Source organism: Lithobates pipiens, unplaced genomic scaffold (assembly GCF_037356315.1).
Source record: "Lithobates pipiens isolate NorthernLeopardFrog02 unplaced genomic scaffold, aLitPip1_a1.2 Scaffold_35, whole genome shotgun sequence".
NCBI classification, from domain to species: domain Eukaryota; kingdom Metazoa; phylum Chordata; class Amphibia; order Anura; family Ranidae; genus Lithobates; species Lithobates pipiens.
Genome location: NW_027507811.1, coordinates 2,490,004 through 2,513,245, shown reverse-complemented (window position 1 = coordinate 2,513,245; position 23,242 = coordinate 2,490,004). Strand labels below are relative to the sequence as shown.

The 23,242-nt window shown below is 47.4% G+C and overlaps 4 protein-coding genes across 4 annotated transcripts in view; all 4 read left to right on the top strand.

Moving 5' to 3' along the window:
• The window catches only part of LOC143955742 (uncharacterized), a 273,000-nt gene extending 249,806 nt beyond the window's left edge, over nucleotides 1-23,194 (top strand). Inside the window, exons 7-8 of the mRNA XM_077465863.1 lie at nucleotides 21,988-22,347; nucleotides 22,910-23,194. Of these exons, the coding sequence (XP_077321989.1) occupies nucleotides 21,988-22,347; nucleotides 22,910-23,113 (564 nt within the window). The 3' untranslated portion in view covers nucleotides 23,114-23,194. The remainder of the gene's footprint in view (nucleotides 1-21,987; nucleotides 22,348-22,909) is intronic.
• The window catches only part of LOC143956045 (uncharacterized), a 296,417-nt gene that overhangs the window by 250,630 nt on the left and 22,545 nt on the right, over nucleotides 1-23,242 (top strand). The window lies entirely within an intron of this gene.
• On the top strand, nucleotides 4,644-6,977 carry LOC143956002 (uncharacterized). The gene is made up of 2 exons (XM_077466131.1): nucleotides 4,644-5,721; nucleotides 6,140-6,977. The coding sequence occupies exons 1-2, from the start codon at nucleotides 5,626-5,628 to the stop codon at nucleotides 6,488-6,490; spliced, it is 447 nt and encodes a 148-aa protein (XP_077322257.1). The 5' UTR covers nucleotides 4,644-5,625; the 3' UTR covers nucleotides 6,491-6,977.
• On the top strand, nucleotides 7,071-8,920 carry LOC143955820 (uncharacterized). The gene has a single exon (XM_077465941.1). The coding sequence runs from the start codon at nucleotides 7,488-7,490 to the stop codon at nucleotides 8,631-8,633; it is 1,146 nt and encodes a 381-aa protein (XP_077322067.1). The 5' UTR covers nucleotides 7,071-7,487; the 3' UTR covers nucleotides 8,634-8,920.

Below are 23,242 nucleotides of genomic sequence, written 5' to 3'. Positions count from 1 at the left end.
CAGCTCTCAGCGGGCTTCCCCACCGACAGCTGAAATGTAAACAAAACAATGCTGGCAATCAAAAATTCAGAAAAAAAAAACTGCATTGGGTTCCCCAATCCATACCAGGCCCTCATCTAAGCATACAGCCTGGCAGACCAGGAAATGAACCATACCGAGCGTCATGCCCTCAATATGGGGGTGTGTGCTCTGCCCCCCCCCCCCCATCCCAAAGCACCCTTCCCTGCATGTTGATGGAGACACAGGCCTCATCCCCACAACCCTGGCCAGGGGGTCTGCGGGCGGGAGCTTATCAGAATCTGGATTCCCCCTTTCCTTCGTTAATGAGTATGGGTACATGGTACCGCTACCCATCCACCAAAGAAGTGAGTGTAGCACCCTGGAGTTTAGGCAGGGTTGCTCCCAAACTTGCCTGTCGGGTATAGCTGCCTTGTCTAATTGTTGAGGATCAATTGATTTCACTCTAAATCTAACCACCCATGGCTTCCACTACCACCTCTATGCCAACGACGCCCAGATCTATCTCTCCACTCCTCAACTCACCCCCTCAATCTCCTCACGGATCTCAATCTTACTGAATGACATATCGGTATGGATGTCTGTCGTGGTTATGCAGTGATCTCCCTCTGTTTTCTTACCTCCCCTCATGTCTTCTGACTAAGAGGCCAGCCACTTCCACCTGATGGTTTTTATAACCTCTCCTCTAAGCATGGCTTCTTCCCAGGCCTTATCAGGGAACCTTATATTAACCTGTGCACTGCAAGCCAGCCCTGCTGATCAACCATTGTGTATCCATTGTGTGTTTGGCTTCCTGTTTCCTGCTTGCCGTGTGCTCTGTTTGTCTCTGTTACCGACCTTGGCGTGTTCTCAACGATTCCTGTCTGCTTGTGACCTTGACCTTTTGGCATGTCCCCGACCATCCCTGTCTGCCTGTGACCCTGAACCTTTGGCGTGTCCTCTGTTGTTCCTGTCTGCTAGTTGCCCTGACCTCTGCCTTATCCCCTTACTATCCTTGTTGTCCCAGCCTGCTGCTTCCTTCTTCTGTAGTCTACCGTTAGCTTGAGCTGTGAGACCCTAGGGGCCGCGACCTGGAGCCAGACTGCAGCGAAGTCCATCCTCACCACTAGAGGCTCTGGTGAACACCCGCTGGCTCTTAGACTCCGCGCCCTGTGGAATCTATGCTCCAGCTCCCATTGGGATCTGTGTTGGTGATCCTGTAGACCTGTGTCCTGAATCTCCCTGGGTACAATCCCCAGCAGTCAGTCCTTAGATCCACTACCTAGCGGTGCACTTCCGACTCCTACGGAGTGCATCTGTCACCTGGTCTCCGGTGACCTGACAATGTCACACCACTTCCTCAAACTCCATCTTTCTAAAACTGAGCTTGTTATATTTCCTCCTTCACGGTCCCCTCCCCCCCCTCCCCATGACTTCAGCATTAATATCAACAACACAACCATTGGTCCCTCCACACATACCAGGGTCCTGGATGTAATCCTTGACTGACCTTTATGGCATTATGGACAGGGCACTGGAGGCAGAACATCAGGAGGAAGAGGACTTCCTTTCCTCTCAAGGCCCACTTTATCCAGACACCATCATTCCTATGTCACATAACACACAGGGGGAGAGAGGGGAGGATGATGAAGAGGAGGATTCTGGCACTTTCATAGGCTTCGAAGAAGCGGAAGACATGCGTCAATCGTGTAAGCTATGGCTTTTCAACCACAGGACCCTTGGGAGTAGTACGTGGCTGGGAGGAGGAAGTTCCAGATGCTGTCCTCCTGAGTGACCCCGAGGAGTCTACTTCTCAAGCCTCTGCAAATTTGAGATGCATGGGCAACCTCATGCTTCAAAGCCTGCGAAAGGACCCAAGAATTCCTGGCATAAAGGAGATGGATGATTACTGGTTGACAACCCTCCCTGACCACCGTTATAAGAGGAAGTTCTCAGAACTCATCCCGTCCCCACAGAGAGTGTAGAAGATAAAATCTCTTGAATACACGTTAAAGAGGATTTTATTGAACGTTTTTCCTGACTCCAGTAGGTTACAGTGTCGTGGAAAGTTTTGAGTCTTCTTTTGGTCAAGAGAGAAGCGTTGGAGAAGGCGTCCGCCTAAGTGAGGCCTTTTTGATTTTTTTTTTTAGTCTTCGCCATCCAGGGCTGGCAGCTTCCACATCCCCTCGGCAGCGTCTGCATCAGATGGTGGACGATTACCTCGGGGCCAAAACAGAGATGGAGAGCTTTCCACTGACTTACTGGGTAATGAGAATAGACCACTGGCCAGAACTTGCCCAGTATGCTATTGAGTTGTTGGGCTGCTCTGCATCCAGCGTGCTTTCAGAACGGGCATTCAGTGCTGCGGGAGGTTTCATTACTGATCATAGAACGAGTCTGTCCACAGACTCCGTGGACCGCTTGACTTTTATAAAAATGAATCAGTCCTGGATTACCACCTATGAAGCCCCTGATGCCGATGTCACTGATTAAGTCTTTTTGGAATGTGGAATCTCTGCAGGACTTCGAGGCTGCTTAGCTTTGAGGGTGTTCAATCATTTCATCTGCAAGAATGTTTTTGGTGTAGGTTTCATGGCCACAATTTACACCGAAAGACCAATTTTTCTGCACCTGTCTGACAGCTGCATATCATTGCAATTTTGTTTTGCCTTCATCAAGAGCACCTCTATAGGGTTACAGTGGGAAGGCGCCCCCAACACCTAAAGAGTAATTTTTCAGCACCTGTTTGACAGGTGCATATCATTGCAATTGTTTACAGCAAGGCCAATTCTTGCTTTCATCAAGAGTACCTCTATAGGGTTATGGTGGGAAGTCACCACCGACGCTAGGGTTTCCACCTGTCCGGGATTCACCCGGACAGTTCGGGTTTGGAATCGTGTGTCCGGGTTTCAAACTGCCTGAAACCCGGACACATTATTCAGATTGGACTATGGCCTCCCAACAGGGTTGCTGACTCCAGTTGCCTAAGTTGAGAGTGTCTGTTACACCCGTTCACACTTCCCAAAGCCAGCACTAACAGATCCCCCCAACATACAGATGGGAGAGGAGAGAGGGCTCGATCTGCTTCTCTTCCCCCCCACGCCTACCCCTCTATGTCTGCCCACACTCCAATCCCCAGCACTGTGCCTCAAAAAAGGAAAGTGGGGCCTGTAAATTTGAAGTCCAGCAGCCTCGGATACATCAGGATGAGAGGTGCTGACTGTCAAGGGGTGAGTGAGCTCACCACCCATCCCTGTCTGTGACTGAAGTCCCACGTTATCTCTCCTGCCTCTGAGTACACTAAGGTAAATCGGGGTTCTCAGAGCATCCCTTATATCACAGTTCCCCTTTACACCAGAGGCCAGTGTTCCCCCTTACATCATGGTTCCCACAGCATGCCTTATGTTAGAGTCCCCAGAGTTCTCCCTTACATCAGAGTCTGCAGAGTCCCACCTTACAGTATAAGGGAAGTGTTTGGGTTTGACTTGAAGAAAAGGTGGCAACCCTAACCGACTCCCAAAGCCCAATTTTTACGCACCCGTTACCTCTGTCCAAAGTCAAAGTGACACCAGAATGTACACAAAAAATCTATGATCTTGTTCCTAGTGCACTACATTGTGGCCTCATCATACACACTGGTTCCCCAGCTGTTGCTGAGCATAATAAAGGCAGCTTTCAGGGAAAGGGTCATTTCTTTTGGCTTTATAAATTCAATTATTGCTACAGCAGATTCTAGATATGGTACAGATGCGCCACTTTACAGGTAGACTAAGGGGACCCCCCAGGCAATATATATATATATATATATATATATATATATATATATATATATATATATATATATATGCTTTCACTTTAAAAATCAAAAAATCACTGCTCATTTAAAAATGACGTTTTTCACAAACTTTTTTTTTTTTTATTGATACATGTCCCCCAGGGCAGGACCTGGACCCCTATAACCATTGTATGCCCAATTACTTGCATATAAGCCTTCAAAATGGGCACTTTTGATTTTTGACTTTCGGGTCCCATTGACTATAATGGAGTTCGTTATTCGGGTCTGAACTTTCGCAGTGTTCGAAAAGTTCTGGTGCGAACCGAACAGGGTTCCGTTTGACCCATCCCTAGTGCTGAGGAGGGCAAAACGCTGCCTCCTCCTCAGCTGGACTCTCCTCTCCAGGCAAAGGGCCACTTCCTGTGTCTCCTCACTTGGATGTAAATAGCCCTTCCTAGCATGCATAGGGGACACTTTGCCTGCAATTGGCTGGGATGGCCTCCAAATTCATGCCACTGGTCTGCATGAGTCACTCCCGTCCACCCAGCAATTTCCAACAATTCCCCGGATACAGATAAGTCAATGCAAGATCCAGTAACACTTGTTAAACACAAAGGACTCCCTCACTACACCAATTCAGCCTCCCTGTTAGGCAGGAAACTACTATGTTATACCTTGGTTTCCTGTTAAGCAGGAGACTACACTATACTATTAGAGATGGGCTCGGGCTTGTTCGACTTCCCACGTGCCCGATCCCACCAGGAAGCCAACACTGCACATCGCTAATCACAGGCAGTGAGACATTTCCCGATCCGCAGCTGCACAGATCGGGAAATATCTCACTACCTGTGATTAGCCATGTGCAGTGTCGGCTTTCTGGTGGGATCGGGCATGTGGGATTTCGAAAAAAAGCCTGAGCCCACCTCTACTAACTAAATACATCCTAGCAGCCTACCTAGGAGGGTGCTACACTTACACATTACCATTTTTTTTTCTGCTTTCAACATGTTAACTTCAGAGACAATATATTCACTTGCTGCCTAATACATCCACCCCACTTTCAGATGTCATTGTAATGAGATAATCCAATGCTATTCACTTCTTCTGTCAGTGATCCGAATGTTATGGCTGATCGATGTACAGTACATACACACATGGCACAAGGCCTTGTTCATACTACGAGACGTTTCTCTGGCCTGCAGTTCCACTGAGCGCCACAAGATGGTGATCTCACTTCTACCAAGACAGGAAGTCTCTATGGAAGACAGGAAGTGATGTCAGGAACAAACAGGAAGTGAGGGGAGGTATAAATAGGAAGTTCTGGGTGAGAGGTGAGTCAGGAGGAAGTAGATGAGACGTTGCTGGTAACAGTGGCAACAGAGGAGGTAATAAGATCTTATTTTCTATTTACACCCAGTAACCCCCCCGTCATGTCCGTCCTCTTCCTCCATAGTCACTGTGACGTCTTTTATCTCCAGCAGATGATGATACACACATATATAGTGTGGGAACCTAGATTACCCCCTTCAGGGGCAGAACATTCCCCCACTTATGGGGCTGTAACATTTCCTTCATTTTGGAGATACGTTCTAGTAATATGTTCCGCTAAACAAACTGCACTGACAATAAATAGACAAGACAATCACCATCCTGACCATACATGGCCTACAAAGGGCAATTATTATACTGCACAGGCAGTGTTCCCATAGGGGTATTAGTTATTAAATATAAAGCAACCCTCTTATTACCCCCCTCATATCCACATCCTATTATTTTCTGACCAATACCACCCAAATAATTCTTACTTTCATTTCAAAAAGTTATCCGTCTACAAGGAGACCTGTATAGATCAAATGGCGGCACCAATGAGGATGGAGGAGGACCGGAGTCACATGACTGAGAAGATACTAAACCTCACCCTGGAGATCATCTACCTGCTGACCGGAGAGGTGAGGAGGATTCTGGGAGGTCACATGACATCACTCTTATCTCTATTAATAAAACACAGACCTGACCGGAGAGGTGAGGAGGATTCTGGGAGGTCACATGACATCACTCTTATCTCTATTAATAAAACACAGACCTGACCGGAGAGGTGAGGAGGATTCTGGGAGGTCACATGACATCACTCTTATCTCTATTAATAAAACACAGACCTGACCGGAGAGGTGAGGAGGATTCTGGGAGGTCACATGACATCACTCTTATCTCTATTAATAAAACACAGACCTGACCGGAGAGGAGAGGAGGATTCTGGGAGGTCACATGACATCACTCTTATCTCTATTAATAAAACACAGACCTGACCTGAGAGGTGAGGAGGATTCTGGGATCTAACATGATGTTCCTATTGGTTCTCCAATACAGAGATTTCCTCTTGTGAAGTCCGGTGATCATATGACCATCACAGTGCCTCCATGTGACTCCCTAAAACCTGAGAGACACAACATGGAGAAGATTCTAGAAGTCACCAAGAAGATGATGGAGCTGCTGACAGGAGAGGTGAGGAGGATTCTGGGAATTCTGGGACATTATCCAGTAACAGACAAGGGATGTGTCTGGATGGTGACTGTATCATTGTGTGTGTCAGGTTCCTATAAGGTGTCAGGATGTCACTGTCTATTTCTCCATGGAGGAGTGGGAGTATTTAGAAGGACACAAGGATCTCTACAAGGACGTCATGATGGACAATCAGCCGCCCCTCACATCACCGGGTAAGAGGAGACTTTATTGTAAAGGAGAGAGCAGTACGGAGGCTCCACCTAGATCCCCCATCATCTGATAAACACATAGAAACAATGTATTCAGTCAGTGTGTGTGTTTCCTACAGATGGATCCAGTAATGGGAACCCACCAGAGAGATGTCCCCGTCCTCTGTATTCCCGGGATTCCACACAGGAAGGTCACACCATCCCCCACCATCATCAGGTAGGTGAGGAACAATTATTGGTACTTATGATTTATACACAGCATGTTTGTTGCAATTGATGTTTTATTGTAACTTTCAGAGTGGAAACCACGTGGATGATAAGTTTGTTGTTAAAGAAGAGATAAAAGAGGAGGATGAGGAGTATGGAGTGATGGAGGAGTTTCCTGAAGGACACAAGGATATGATGGAGCCACCAAATACCAGGAACCCACCAGAGAGATGTCTCCGTCCTCTGTATTCCACACAGGAAGGTCACACCATCTCTTATCATTTTAAGGTTGGTGGGACAGATTATCTGGAACATGGACTCGTGGAGATGTAGTGTTATGATTATATTTTACTGATGATATTTTCTCTCTCATTTTCTTGGTTTAGAGTGGAGATCCAATGGATATAGAATTGGAGGTGAAATCAGAAGAAGAAGAGAGCTATGTGAGGGATGATCAGCAGTCTATGGAGGAGGATGGAATAACGGGGACATTTATAGAGGAGGACACTCCTACAGAGATCAGCACAGGTGGGTCATTAACACTAAATACACGACATACTCTATGTTGTGCAGGACTTCTTGTGTTGGGAAGATGGCAATGAGTGATAGAGGGGGAGGGGACACTCGTCCTATAATCCCCTCATCACTGTCACTCCTTTAGAAGACAGTTCTCGTTGTTTCCTCCCTCTCTGACTAAGGTCCATGAATAAAGAAATGATCTGGTAGGAGATCAGAGGACCCATTTACTAGTTACCTTGAGGGGGGAATTGTAAGATCCTCAGAGACAAAGCTGCCTGATGTGGGCGGAGTCCTGGTTTAGGGGAACCAATCAGCTCATGTCTAGTAATAATCTTTGTATTTCTATTTTAGTAGATGGACGGGAGATGAGGAAAACCTCAGAGGATTGTCTCACTTTGTCTCCAGACTGTAAAGTAGAAGATGAGGACATCACACAGTATAGTCCAGGAGAAAACCCGACTACCTCAAATGTCCATCCGGCACCACACAGTGTAGATGGACCATCGTATTCCTCTTATCCCGAGGAACCTCAGACTGTGCGGGACGGTGCCGGACCATCGTATTCCTCTTATCCTGAGGAACCTCAGACTGTGCGGGACGGTGCCGGACCATCGTATTCCTCTTATCCTGAGGAACCTCAGACTGTGCGGGACGGTGCCGGACCATCGTATTCCTCTTATCCCGAGGAACCTCAGACTGTGCGGGTTGGTGCCGTCCTTCCAACAGATGAGAGGTTTTACTGTGCTGAGTGCGGGGAGTGTTTCCATTTCAAATTTAGGCTTCGTATGCATAAAAGATCTCACAAGGGGGAAAAGCCTTATTCCTGTCCTGAGTGCGGGAAATGTTTTCCATGGAAGTCCACTCTTTACAAACATCAGCGATTTCACACGGGGGAGAAGCCATTTTCCTGTCCTGAGTGCGGGAAATGTTTTTCACAGAAGTCCAATCTCTACAGACATCAGAGACTGCACACGGACAAGGAGCCACTTTCCTGTAATGAGTGCGGAAAATGTTTTTCACATAAATGCAATCTGTATAATCATCAGAGATTGCACACGGGGGAGAAGCTGTATTCCTGTTCTGAGTGTGGGAAATGCTTTGTACAAAAATCAGAACTTGTCCTACATCAAAGATCTCACACGGGAGAGAAGCCGTATTCCTGTCCTGAGTGCGGGAAATGTTTTTCACAGAAGTCCACTCTTTCCACACATCAGAGATTGCACACGGGGGAAAAGCCATATTCCTGTCTTGAGTGTGGGAAATGTTTTTCGCTAAGGTCATATCTTTACAGCCATCAGAGAGTGCACACAAAGGTAGAGCCACTTTCCTGTCCTGAGTACGGGAATTGTAACCCACAGAAGTCCTCTGTTTACAGTCATCTGAGATTGGACACGGAGGAGAATGAACTTTCCTGGTCTGACTGATGGAATTGTTCCTCACTGAAGTCCTGTCTTCCTGTACATCAGGGGGTCCCACACAACTCTGGAGGTGTATTAGTGAGTGCGGGAAATGTCTTGTATATGAATGTTGCTGGACATGTGGGGAAGAAGCACACCCTGATATACACCTCAGATATACTCCATGGCTGATCTTCATCATGGAAGAAACAGTTGATAAGGAGATCAGAGATCACCAAAGACATGGATGAAGTGTTGTACCGTGTTGGCCATTGATAGCAGGAGAAAAATAAAAATGGAGTCATTACCTCTCATTGGCTGAGTACATTTTGTGGTGTAAACTCTTGCAAGAGGTCTGTTTTCTCAAGTCGTCTTCCAGGACGAAACACGTTAACCCCCACCACTTAAAAGGTGGCCCTCTAGGGCCTTTTAAAATAAAAATGGAGTCAATACCTCTCATGAGTACATTTTGTGGTGGAAGATTTCACATGGGGCAGATTCCATTTCGATCAGCTCACAGAACCCCCCGGTAATCAGAGCAGTCTGGGGGCCTGGAAGTAAACTAACTCCGCTTTCTTTTTACACCCAACTACCTGCTGATCTGCTCTACCCAAACGAAAGCAGACATGTTGCAGAATGGAAAATTTGTCTCCTTTCGTTTCGGATAGATTTGTTATGTTACTGTTTTTGGTTACATTTCATTTAAGTTCATTTTGTTTATTAATTTTCGAATGAATTCAAAATATTCGGAACAGTTTGAATTTGGATCGGTTGAAAAACGATTGACCGATTATAATTCTGTGTGAAGAATAGCTGGTTCTTAAGCAGTGGGCCAGGAAGCTGGCTGCCACCTCCTTAACCACCGATGACTCGGCAGCTGTCAGCGGGCTTCCCCACTGACAGCTGAAATGTAAACAAAACAATGCTGGCAATCAAAAATTCTGGAAAAAAAAAACAGCATTGGGGCCCCCCCCAATCCATACCAGGCCCTTATCTAAGAATGCAGCCTGGCAGACCAGTAAATGAACCATACCAAGCCACATGCCCTCAATATGGGGGTGGGGTAGCACCCTTCCCCGTATGTTGATGAAGACAAGGGCCTCATCCCCACAACCCTGGCAAGGGGTCTGTGGGTGGGAGCTTATCAGAATCTGGAAGTCCCCTTTAACAGATCCCAACCCCCCCCCCCCCCCCCTTCGAGTATGGGGTGCTTGGTACAACTATCAAAAAGAACCAAAAACACTGCGCTATTCAAATGTGTAACCAGTATACAAACAGCAGCTAACACAACATCTAGGCGTGCAAATGTGACATAATAAATTTTGTGAAAAACGTGTAGCGCTTATTTGTTTTTACCACATTACAATGTGACCAATGTAATCAATACATGTATTAGACTGTGCACAAAAAATAAAAACATTTAAACACTCATTGCTGTATACGCAAAACTAGAATGTCCAAGCAAATACATGAAAAAATATATCCAAAAAAGTGGAAAAACAGCATGGAAACAAGTGAAGAGTTCTCCAAATTTTCCAAGTTTTCTGTGTGTGATACGATGAAGTGAAAAAAGTCCTACACCTTCTCCAAGGAATAATCACACAATCACCGCGTGAACCCTCCACCGCATAAAATGGGGGCTTACCAGATTTAATGGATCCTACTCAAAATTATATTTGGAGGATCATATATGCTTGTAGATATACATAGGCTATTTTTGGGGTGTTGTCCTTTTCTGGAAGACTTTCAGGTGTGGCTATTTCCTCTGCGGTATGTCTCCATCCACATAAATCATCATAGGTAATGGGATAGATATATGCTTGGTACAACTACCCATTCACCAAAAGTCACAACATGAGTTTTTGACAAGCCCTTCATTAAAACATAAAAAACAGGGGCGTGGTTGAACAGCGAATGTAACAAGACGTGTGAACTGCTCTTTCCGTCGGAGATCATGCTAATTATCCTTGGGGTGACCTGAAACAGACCCCTTTCACCACAAATGCATGTCGGCAGATTGCTACAGCACAACTCATCACCATGGCCAAATGCTGAAAGAAGCTCTTACTTTCCCGGACCTAGCATTCCAAGATGGCGACCGGCCACAGAGCGTGGCAAAAGGAGGCCGTGCAGAAGTTCTTTGCGTAGTCTTCCCTGAAGGCCCCTCACGCTTCCTCCATCTCCAGGGATGAAATTATCAGGGGCACATCAAGAAGCAGATGACACGGCGCCGCTGGAGGATCCGACCAGACTGCTGGCTGAATGGGATAAAGTAAGTGCACAAACTGTCTCCACTACTGTGCCACCACAATCCTCTAGGTATGGCCCAGAGCCCACTCTCAAAGATATCATGAAGGCGATCACTAGCTGCACTACTTTCATTACTGTTTTAACTTCTGAGATAAAGGGAGTGAAGACAGAAGTGTTTTCATTTGGCATGACTTACAAAAATTGAGGGAACGGCCCTCAGCTCTGGAGGGTCGAGTCAGTACAGTAGAGAATGACATGGAGCCATTGCTGCGAGATGTGAAGCAAAATGTGATGATGACTGCTCACCATGCTGCTCGCTTAGATGATTTGGAGAATAGGATGAGGCGCAATAATGTGAGGGCAACCGGTATACCAGAAAGAGCAGAGGGGAAAAATCCCGTTGCTTTTATTGAATCTTGGTTGCTCACAGTATTTGGGAAGGAATCTTTTACCCCCAGGTTTTCCATGGACCTCCGGGACCCCCGCCTCGCACCTTCTTGTTCAAAATGTTAAATTACAAGGACAGAGATGTGATACTGGCCAAGGCACGAGGAATGAACGGAGCTTTGGCTATGGATAATATGAAAATGTCCTTATTCCCAGATTACTCGGCAGAAGTACAGAAGCAGACGGCACAATTGGGTCCCTCAATCTACAACAGGGGTGGCCAACCCGCGGCTCCCGAGCCGCATGCGGCTCTTTGCCCGGTTCCATGCGGCTCTTACGTTCAGGGATGGACTGGCCATCGGGACCACCGGGAGTATCCCGGTGGGCCGATGGCTCAGTGGGCTGGTTTACAGTGACAGGCAGCCCGAGTCTCTGCACTCCTCTGCTTATGAGAGTATAAGCGAGGACCTGCTCCGCTCCTCCCACACATCAACAGCCAATCAGCAGGTAGTGTAACCCTCCCCAGCCCGCCACATTTGAATACATAGGTGCTGGAGCGGGGCTGAAGGGGGGCAGAGGAAGGAGAAACACGCTGTATCTGAAGCCAATGAGATACAAGAAGGTATGACCACAACTACAGCAAAACCAGTCCCACAGCACACAGAGCACTACCTGAATGTGAACAAGATCGTGGGATTAGGGATGTCCCCCGATCAAGCAATGTCACATGTACACTGGCTGCAGTGTCTTCCAGAAATCAATGGCTTCGGGCAGTGTGCAGGTTACTGATCTGTCCTCCCTTCTCCCTCTGTCATGCTCTGTACTTTTTTTTTTTTTTTAATAGCTGTTTTACCTGCACACTGATAAGATCTGCTCAGCACATTCTCTGTCTGTTGATAGTGTGACACACGGCTGGCTGTTAACCATTTCAGCTTCTTTTCCGTTATTTATCCAGAGCTCTGTGTGTGCTGCATGCTTTCTGTGATGTTTTTTGGAAGAATTTACTGCTAGTTCAGGCTAGAAGACCCATTAATTGTTTATTGTTATCCTGACCAGTTCACTGTTTGTAAGACAATTTGTATTTTGGAAATTAGATGAGCTGCTGTCTTCTGTCACATGGATGTACTTTCAAAGGAAGATTACTGACTTGATGAAAATGACTGGCCTGTGGTCTTTGTAGTGTTAAAACAGTGTGTGACATTTACAATAAATCAAGCTGAGCAAAAGTATGTGTGTATGAGGAAGGGATGGGGTGATGTTCAAGTGTGCCCATGCGTATGATGTGGCTCTTTGCGGTAACTTGGTAAAAAATGTGGCTCTTGGGCTTTGTCTAGTTGGCCACCCCTGATCTACAATATGCCATGCTCTTCTCAGCGAAGCTACGAGTGGTGGCCAATGGAGGGGGGGCGCAAACAAACTGAACAATATGTTAAAAAGAAATCAATTGCAGCCTCATTGTGCGTATCAAATTCAGCCACTGTGCCATCAATTGCAGCCACTGTGCCCATCATATGCAGCCACTGTGCCCATCAAATGCAGCCACTGTGGCCCATCATATGCAGCCACTAGGGATGAGCTCAGTGTTCGAGTCGAGCGCATGTCCGTTTGGCAAATTACGAATTTTTTGGGCCGTTCGCGACATATTTGAGTGGTGCTCACGGCCCGCAATGCACTGAGCTATCGCTGGCTGATGTTTGGTCAAGCATGCACTTGCATGACCCCGCATGCTTGGCCAATCACAGCACCGGCAGCGAGGAGAGCCATAATTGGCCACAGGCAGGATTCCTGTGGCCAATTATAGCTCAGGGGGTTTAGTACACACCCCACACTATATAAGGCTGCCAGAGCAGCGGCCTTGTGTAGTGTGTTGCGGCGTTCAGGGAGAGAGCAGGATAGGCAGGGACAGTGCAATCTTTTCTTATGAACCTAGAGCAATTACAGTCGGTGTATTGTGCCTCCTGCACAATATACACCTGAAGCTACCTCTTATTGCTGGTGTTGTTCTGTTTCTATACCACAGGCATCTGCAGCAGTTACAGTCGGTGTATTGTGCCACCTGAACAGTAATCACCTGAAGCTACCCCCAATTGCTCGTGTTGTTCCGTTTCTATACCACAGGCATCTGGAGCAGTTACAGCCGGTGTATTATGCCACCTGCACAGTATACACCTGAAGCTACCCCCAATTGCTGGTGTTGTTCCGTTTCTATACCACAGGCATCTGGAGCAGTTACAGTCGGTGTATTGGGCCTCCTGCACAGTATACACCTGAAGCTACCCCCAATTGCTGGTGTTCTCATCTCCCTGCAGGCTTTAGTAAGTCTGGAAGGCCAACAAGGAGAGGCAGACAGTCATGAGCCAATAAAAGAGGGCAAGCAGGCTCTGTGTCTAGAGGCAACAGTGCTGGTCGTGGACGTGGTGCATCGTGGCCATGGGACACCCTTGTCCTTATTTTCGGCAGCTGGACGTGTTGAGCCGCAACATGTCGAAGACTTGGTAGAGTGGATGACCAAGCCCTCCTCATCCTCTCTCACCCAGGCTCAGGGTACTGGCAAAGCAGCTGCCAATGTGTCCTCTTCTCTTGTCTCAATGTCATCAGTCACTCCTTCCCTAGACCCACTATGTCCTGAGGAGTCCCCCGAATTGTTTGAGCACAGTGTTGGGTACATGCTCCAGGAGGAGGCCCAGTGTTTTGAAGGCTTTGCTGATTATACCCAGCTAGAGGAAGGCAGTAGTGTGAGCCCAGAGAGAGGGGATGCTCAAGAAGGACAGCAATCTGGCAGTCATGTTCCACCAGCTGCAGCATACTGCCAGGTTTGCTCCAGTGATGAGGGCACTGACTCCACGTGGGTGCCTGATAGGAGGAGGAGGCACATCTCCAACGAGGCAGGATGCTGTCAGGGAACTCACCGTGTGAATGCCCGCCCCCGTGCAGCAGCGGTTTATTTTCGTTCCAAGGGCTATGCGCGGTGTCCCCGTCAGAGGCGAACGAGTTCTGGAAGGAACGGACGCATGCTCACGCCAATATGAACAAGTGGACGCACTCGCGCCAACCGAACGTATGTGCGTACTCACGCATGCATGACCACATCCACCAATCCTGGCACATCTCACCATATATAAACAGGATCCTGACCTGATACCAGTGCTGGATCGTTTTCAGCTTGTCCCTGAGATACCTGATCGTTGTTTGTACCTGTGACCTTGTTCCTGATTACCCGGCTTGCTCGACTATTCTTTTGGATCATCCCTGCTTACTACTTCCTGGATTATTACTGACCTCGGCTTGGACTTCCTACTTCGGCTTGCTTCCTGATTTTGTACCTCACTGCCAGCACGTTACCAGACCCCTGCTCGTCCTTGACTACATATCTGCGTTCCGTTCCTGTACCTCGTTGCCAGCCAGTTGCCAACCTTGCTTGTTCCTGACGTGCAGTGTTTTCCTCATACCTGCTTGGCTTTCGCTGAATACCTCCGGTGACCAGTCTACACCTCTTCCTCCGTGAGGATCTAGTGTCTTCAAGCCTTCATCTTCAAATCCGCAGGCACCTGCACCCTTTCGCTGCCTCAACACTCCCTGTCCCCACTTCCAGGGGTGTTGAGACCAGAACCGTGCAAGAGGCCACCCCCAGCAGTCTGACTCCGCTGTAAGGTATGTGGCAGATGCCCTCCAGGGGCCAGCTTAAGGGCAGCACACCTACTGAATCATACCACAGAGCTCCACCTGTGCAGGGCGCTGCCTCTGCACGTTATTCCAAAAGTTCTTTGGTGTGGGCCTTTTTTGAGACGAGTGCTTGAGATTGCACCGCTGCTATTTGCAACATATGTCTCAAGCTTATCTCGCATAGCCAAAAATCAGCCGCTTGGGCACCACATGCTTGACTAGACATATGTTGACCTGCCATGCAATTCGTTGGCAAGTGTACCTTAAAGACCCACACCAAAGAGCAAAGCGGACCTCTCCTTGCTCCTCATCAGCTGGGATCTCCAACCCCACTAGACCTTCAGTCCTCTCTGACACCTGCACTGAGAGGAATGAAGGTGTAGAATTAGGTGTGTCACAGCCAAGTACTTGCGGGCAATCTGCTAGCAGTACACCGACGTCCGATTGTAGCATGCAAATTTCCCTGCCCCAGCTGCTGGACCGTCAAAAGAAGTTCACTCCCAGCCATCCACATGCCCATCGGTTGAATGCTAGCTTGGCTAAATTGCTAGAACTTCAACTGCTGCCTTTTCAGTTGGTAGACTCGGCCCCCTTTGGTGAGTTTGTGCAATGTGCGGTTCCTCAGTGGCAGGTTCCCAAACGCCACTTTTTCTCAGGGAAGGCATGTGGAAGTCAATGTCCATGCCTCGCTGGACAGGGTGGTCAGTGGTAAGGTGCATATTACTGCTGAAACAGCAAATTCTCCTGCGCTCTGGTTTCTTGGTCTTTAAATGTGATATAAACAGTTTGAAATGGTGTAGTCACTACGTCTTGCAGCCCTCCTTTAGAACATTGGGTGTTCAAATACTAAAAAGAGAGAATACAAAGAAGGGGAAGGCGCACTGACCTAGTGCATTACCATAAAACAGCTTTATTTAAAATTGAATCAAATAGCAAAATGGCTACTCACAAACGAGTATTGATCACAGGCAAAATCAATACAAATAAATCCATCGCACCAAACGTTTGGCGACTCCAGACCAGATGTCCGAGGAATTTGATGAGTACCTCTACGGAAATGGCTAACGCGTTTCGGGAGTGACCCCCTTTCTTCAGAGCCAAAGAGGGCCCTCTTTGGCTCTGAAGAAAGGGGGTCACTCCCGAAACGCGTTAGCCATTTCCGTAGAGGTACTCATCAAATTCCTCGGACATCTGGTCTGGAGTCGCCAAACGTTTGGTGCGATGGATTTATTTGTATTGATTTTGCCTGTGATCAATACTCGTTTGTGAGTAGCCATTTTGCTATTTGATTCAATTTTAAATAAAGCTGTTTTATGGTAATGCACTAGGTCAGTGCGCCTTCCCCTTCTTTGTATTCTCGCATATTACTGCTGACTCATGGCCCAGCAGGCATGGACAGGGATGTTAACTATCTTTCATGGCGCATTGGGTCACTCTTCTGGCAGCTGGGAAGGATGCAGGATAAGGTGCAGTAGTGTTGGAGGTTGTTCCACCACCACACCTCCAGAATGCTACTACTGGTTGTGACACACCTCTCTCCTCCACCCCCTCTTCCTCCCTGGCCTCTTCCTGTGCTTTGTCCTCGGAACTAGTGGTGCTCCGTAGGCATTCAAGGGGATACGCAAATACGCAGGCAAAAAAAATGCCATGCCGTGCTTGCGCTGGTGTGTTAGGGGGACAGGAGCCACACTGGGGCAGATGTTTTGTCAGCTCTGCAGGGGCAGGCCGAGAGGTGGTTGACGCCATGCCAGCTTAAGCCAGGAATGGTGGTTTGCGACAATGGCACCAACTTCCTCTCCGCTCTCCGACAGGGACAACTGACCCATGTGCCCTGTGTGGCTCACGTCCTTAACCTGGTGGGGCAGGTACCTGGGCTTACAGGATGTCCTGAGGCAGGCCAGGAAAGTCTGTGTGCACTTCCGCTGATCATTTAATGCCAGTGCTCGGCTGACTGAGCTCCAAAAGGATTTGAACCTGCCCAAGAACCGCCTTATATTTGACATGCCCACCAGGTGGAACTCAATGTTGGCCATGCTGCAGCGGCTGCACACGCAGCAGAGGGCCATCACTGAGTACCTGTGCGACTACGGCACCAGGACAGGGTCAGGGGAGCTCGTTTTTTTTTCACCACGCCAGTTGGGCATAATCAGGGATGCATGCACTGTCCTGTCACCATTTGAGGTGGCCACGAGGATGGTGAGCAGTGACAGTGTATGCATCAGTAACACTGTACCTCTTGTCCACCTGTTTGTGCATACACTGCATGGAATAATGGACAGGCACCAGAGGCAGGAAGAGGAGGACTTCCTTGCCTCTCAAGGCCCCCTTTATCCAGACAGTGTTCTTGCTGTCCCACCCATCACACAGGATGAGGAGGAGGATTGTGCCAGCATGGAGGTGGAACCTGGCACTCAGCATCAGCAGTCTTTTAGGGATGATTTACAGTCCCAAGAAACGCGTGGACTTGTACGTGGCTGGGAGGAGGTGGCTGCGGATTATCTCACCCTTAGGGACCCAGAGGACTATGGACCGAATGCCTCAGCTAACCTTCGCTGCATGGCCTCCCTGATCCTGCAAAGCCTGCGGAAGGATCCTCGTATTCTTCGGATCAAGGAGAGGGACCATTACTGGCTGGCAACTCTCATTGATCCACGGTACAAGGGTAAGGTTGCCGACCTTATCTTACCATTGCAGAGGGAGAAGAGGATGAGACATCTCCGGGAGGCCTTGCAGAAAGGTCTGTGCAACGTGTTCCCAGAGATTGGGAGGTTACAAACTCCTGATCCTGGACAACGTGTTTCTGAGGCTTTGGTCAGTCACAGAAGGAGCGGTGGAGAAGGTGGCCATCTGACCGAAGCGTTCAGACAATTTTTTAGTCCACAGCCCCAAGGTATGATCGGTTCTAGCAACCATCGCCAGCGTCTGATTTACATGGTGCAGGAATACCTAGAGGCAAGGTCAGACTTGGACACCTTTCCCATCGAAAATCCTCTGGCTTACTGGGTCTTGAGGATGGATCACTGGCCAGAGCTTGCACAGTATGCAATTGAGCTACTGGCCTGTCCTGCATCCAGCGTTCTTTTGAAACGCACCTTCAGTGCTGCTGGTGGCTTTGTAACCAATCACAGGGTGCGCCTGTCCATCGACTCGGTTGATCGACTGACCTTCATAAAGATGAATCAGTCTTGAATCACCACCAGCTACCAAGCACCTGAAGCTGATGTAACCAAATAACTTTTTTTTTGAAATGTCACATCCCTTCAAGACTGCCTATGCTGATGCTGAGTGACTATCCTGTTATGTTGACTGACTATCCTCTTCCTCCTCAATGATCCTGCTGATAGCTTGGAAGAACATTTTTGGTTCTGGGTGCCGCCATCAGTACCTAAGGCCCAATTTTTCAGCCCCTGTTTAACAGGGGCGTGTAATTACAATTTTTGATGCAATACTTTGCAGCAGGGTTCATTCCTGCACTCCAACTAGAGTATATGGGAGAGGTTGCAGTGTCGTGGCACCAGCACCAGTGCCTAAGGCCTGATTTTTCAGCCCCTGTTTAACAGGGGCATGTAATTACAATTTTTGATGCAATGCTTTGCAGCAGGGCTCATCCTGCTCTCCAACTAGAGTTTCTGTGAGGTGTTGCAGTGTTGTGGCACCAGTGCCTAAGGCCCAATTTTTCAGCACCTCTTTAACAGGGGCATGTAATTACAATTCTTGATATAATATTTCACAGCAGGGCCTTTTCCTGCGCCCACCCAGAGTAACTGTGAGGACTTACAGTGTTGTGGCACCAGCACCACCACCAAAGGCCCAATTTTTCTACCACTGTTCAACAATGGCATGTAATTACAATTCTTGATATAATAGTTCACATCAGGGCGCTCCTGCGCCCACCAAGAGTCACTTTGAGGGCTTACAGTGTTAACTTTTGGCAACACCAACACCTTGTTCTGCCATTTCTGCAGAGCATATAGGGCAGGCCCCTACTTTCAAATATCCAACTTACAAATGTCTCCTACTTGCAAACGGAAGGAGACAACAGGAGTGAGATGAAAGAAGACGGACGGCAAAACAAATTATACAGGGGTGATGATAACCCTTCCCTATGTTTTCCAAAAAGCTTAAAAATAGATTTTTTGACTGGAGCTACACTTTAAAAATGTACCAGTTCAAAATTACAAACAGATTCTACTTAACACAACAAACCTACACAGTCCCTGTCTTGTTTGCACCGCCTGTATACTGCTGTTCTGAGTATATGGGGGCCCCACACCTTTCCTTTCTTTTAATTTGGGTATGGGGTTCCCCTTAATATCCATAAAAGACCCAAAGGGGTTGGTAATGGGCAGGGGGTGTGCCCATGCCATTTTTTCTCAATGATTTTCATCCATATTGCCAGAACCCGACATTATATTAAAACCGCAAGCAGTTTTAAATGACTTTTTTTCTGTTAAATGTAATTTTGTGCAGGGACTGTTCTAAACACGGGAAACACGTGGCACTTCACAGGCATACTATAGATACCCCCCAGGCACGATATTTAAAGGAATATTTAACTTTTTTTTTTCACTTAAATCGTCATTAAAGTCAGTGCTCCCGAAAAAACGGCCATTTAAAAAAAAAAAATTGCATTGATCCATGTGTTTTTAGGACAATAACTTGCATATTAGTCTTTAAAATTAGCACTTTTGATTTCGAATGTTCGAGTCCCAAAGACTTCAATGGGGTTCTAAAGTTGGTACGAATTTTCGGTCCGTTCGAAGGTTCTGGTGCGAACCGAACCGGGGGGTGTTTGGCTCATCCCTAGCAGCGACTGTGCAATCAAATGCAGCCACTGTGCCCATCAAATACAGCCACTGTAACCATTATATGCAGCCAACTGTACCCATCACATGCAGCCACTGTGCCCATCATATGCAGCCACTGTGCCCACCAAATAAAGCCACTGTGCCCATCATATGCAGCCACTGTGCCCACCAAATAAAGCCACTGTGCCCATCATATGCAGCTACTGTGCCCACCAAATAAAGCCACTGTGCTCATCATGTGCAGCCACTGTGCCTGCCAAAAATAGCCACTGTGCCCATCATGTGCAGCCAGGTGTGTCCCCCAGCTGTCACTTTAATCCCCTCCACGCGGCTGGTCCGGCAGCGCTTACCGCTTGTATGGCGGGTCTCTGCTCCTCTTCTGGAGTGACGGGGGTCTCCTCTTCTTCTGTAGTGGCAGGAAGGGGCGAATCCTGTGTCCGCTCGGCTCCAGTATTCAGGCTTCCTCCGCCATGTCTCCTCTTTTGCCAAAGCGTTAGGCATCCAATAGAATCCTATTGGATACCCATGCTGTTTTTTTTTTATTTTCTATTGCCGGCATTCTTTTGTTTACATTTCAGCTGTCTGTAGGATAGCCCACTGACGGCTGATGAGTCATCGGTCGTTAAGGACGCCGCAGCCGGCTTCCCGGGACACTTCTCACCAAACCAGCTATTCTTCACGCAGAATTCCAATCAGTCAATCATTCTTCGACATGATTTGAATAGTTCTGAAAATTTGGAATTCGCCAGAAAACAAATCAACGAAACAAAATGAAACAAATTTCAACAAAATCAGAGACTATGTTACATCCGAATCTCCGAATAACCATAAATTTTGTTTCCGACTTCATATTTGGACCAAAAATTAATTGGGTGTGTCTACCTGGAGGTAAGTGGGAGATGACCCCCATCTATAAGGTTATACAGTACATACACACACAGCACAAGGCCGTGTTCACACTACGAGATGTCTCTTGGGGGCTGCAGTTCCTCTGAGCTCCATAAGATGGTGATCTCACTTCTACCTAGACAGGAAGTCTCTATGGAAGACAGGAAGTGATGTCAGGTATAAATAGGAAGTTCCAGGTGAGAGGTGAGTCAGGAAGAAGTAGAGCGAAGACATTGCTGGAAGTTGCAGCAGAGGAGGTAATAAGATCTTATTTTCTATTTACACCCAGTAACCCCCCCCGTCATGTCCGTCCTCTTCCTCCATAGTCACTGTGACGTCTTTTATCTCCAGCAGATGATGATACAAACATATATAGCAGGGTAATACGGATACTAGTATATACCCTCTCTATACTCCGCTCCTGTCCCTCCCCTCTGTATACATCACAGTTCCTCCTCCCAATGTCCCTCCAACCAGAGACAGAGAATCCTATGACATCACACTGACCTCACAGTTCCTCCTCCCAATGTCCCTTTTATAAGCAAAGCCGGGATTTTGCTCCTGCATTTTGTGTAATGACATCAGAATACCTTATGATAAGGTTTTAACCTACAGAGTTGGGGGCCCTTTGTGGGTAAATTATATCTCAACTTGAAGTAAGGCTCTAAAAAAAAAAGGAGAGGAGACCAGACGGGTGAGGAGGATTCTAGGAACTTCATTTGATTTTGCTCTTTGTGTTCAGATCTAGAGTTTTCCTCCTGTGAAGTCTGGAGATCACATGACCATCACATTGCCTCCACCTCCCTCCCTGATAGAATAGAGAAATACAAAGAAGATTCTAGAAGTCACCAGAGAGATGATGGAGGAGAGGTGAGGAGGATTCTGGGAATTCTGGGACATTATCCAGTAACAGACAAGGGATGTGTCTGGATGGTGACTGTATCATTGTGTGTGTCAGGTTCCTATAAGGTGTCAGGATGTCACTGTCTATTTCTCCATGGAGGAGTGGGAGTATTTAGAAGGACACAAGGATCTCTACAAGGACGTCATGATGAACAATCAGCCGCCCCTCACATCACCGGGTAAGAGGAGACTTTATTGTAAAGGAGAGAGCAGTACGGAGGCTCCACCTAGATCCCCCATCATCTGATAAACACATAGAAACAATGTATTCAGTCAGTGTGTGTGTTTCCCACAGATGGATCCAGTAATGGGAACCCACCAGAGAGATGTCCCCGTCCTCTGTATTCCCGGGATTCCACACAGGAAGGTCACACCATCCCCCACCATCATCAGGTAGATGAGGAACAATCACTGATAGTATCATTAGGATCTGTACATTATCTGCATTGTTACCATTGATGTCATTTTTATTATATATTCAGAGTGGAAACCTGAGAGATCCTAAAGTTGAGGTTAAAGAAGAGATAAAAGAGGAGGATGATGAGGATGGGATGATGGAGGAAGAACACAAAGATCTGTACCAGGACACCATGGAGGAGTCATCCAGATACAGGAACCCACCAGAGAGATGTCCCCGTGGAAACCTCGGGGATGATAATATTGATGTTAAAGAAGAGTATAAAGAGGAGGATGAGGAGTATGGAGCGATGGAGGAGTTTTCAGAAGGACACAAGGATATGATGGAGCCACCAAATACCAGGAACCCACCAGAGAGATGTCCCCATCCTCTGTATTCCCGGGATTCCACACAGGAAGGTCACACCATCCCCCACTGTTACAAGGTTGGTGGGACGGAGCATCTAGAAAAGCCTTTGATCAGGGTGCCTTCAGGATTCTTCAGCGGTGTCTTGGCAAAATGGCTAAAGCTAAAGACTCAAGCCGGCCTTTTTGTTACACAAAGCCTCAGGCTTTCAATGGGCACCAATACAAGCGCCCAGCCACTGGCGTCCTAACAACCAATGACGTCATCGGCTGATAAGGGGAATGTCAGGTGCTTCCACAGCATCCTTGTTTGCCTTTCTTCATCAGCACTGGGGTCACATTAGCTAAGTGAGGGAGAAGAGAAACATTGGACTACTAGTCAGAACCAGCATGCAAAGGTGTAATTGCTTTGGAAGAATAAATTGTGTGTAATGCCGGGGGCCCTACATGTGTGGCTGTTGTTGTGTTAGTTTAGTTTTACTTATTTACATTTTAGAATGGTGTGTCCTGAGATAGGGTCATTGACTGAAAAAATGGGCGAGAAACACTGATTTAAAACATGGACTGGTGGAGATGATGTGTGGATTTTGTATGTAAGATTATATCTTACAAATTATATTTTCTCTCGTTTTCTTGGTTTAGAGTGGAGATCCAATGGATATAGAATTTGAGGTGAAATCAGAAGAAGAAGAGAGGTATGTGAGGGATGATCAGCAGTCTATGGAGGAGGATGGAATAACGGGGACATTTATAGAGGAGGACACTCCTACAGAGATCAGCACAGGTGGGTCATTAACACTAAATACATTCCTCCACCCATACTGCTCACTGATTGGTCCAGAGTAGGGCAGGGGCTGGGTGATATCAGCCTGTAATCCCCTGGTCACTTTCCTGAGCTGTGTTCCCCGTCCTGTAATCCTGGATTTCTCTCCGATAATCTTCCTTCTCTGTAGGCAGGAAAATTTTGTTTTTTTT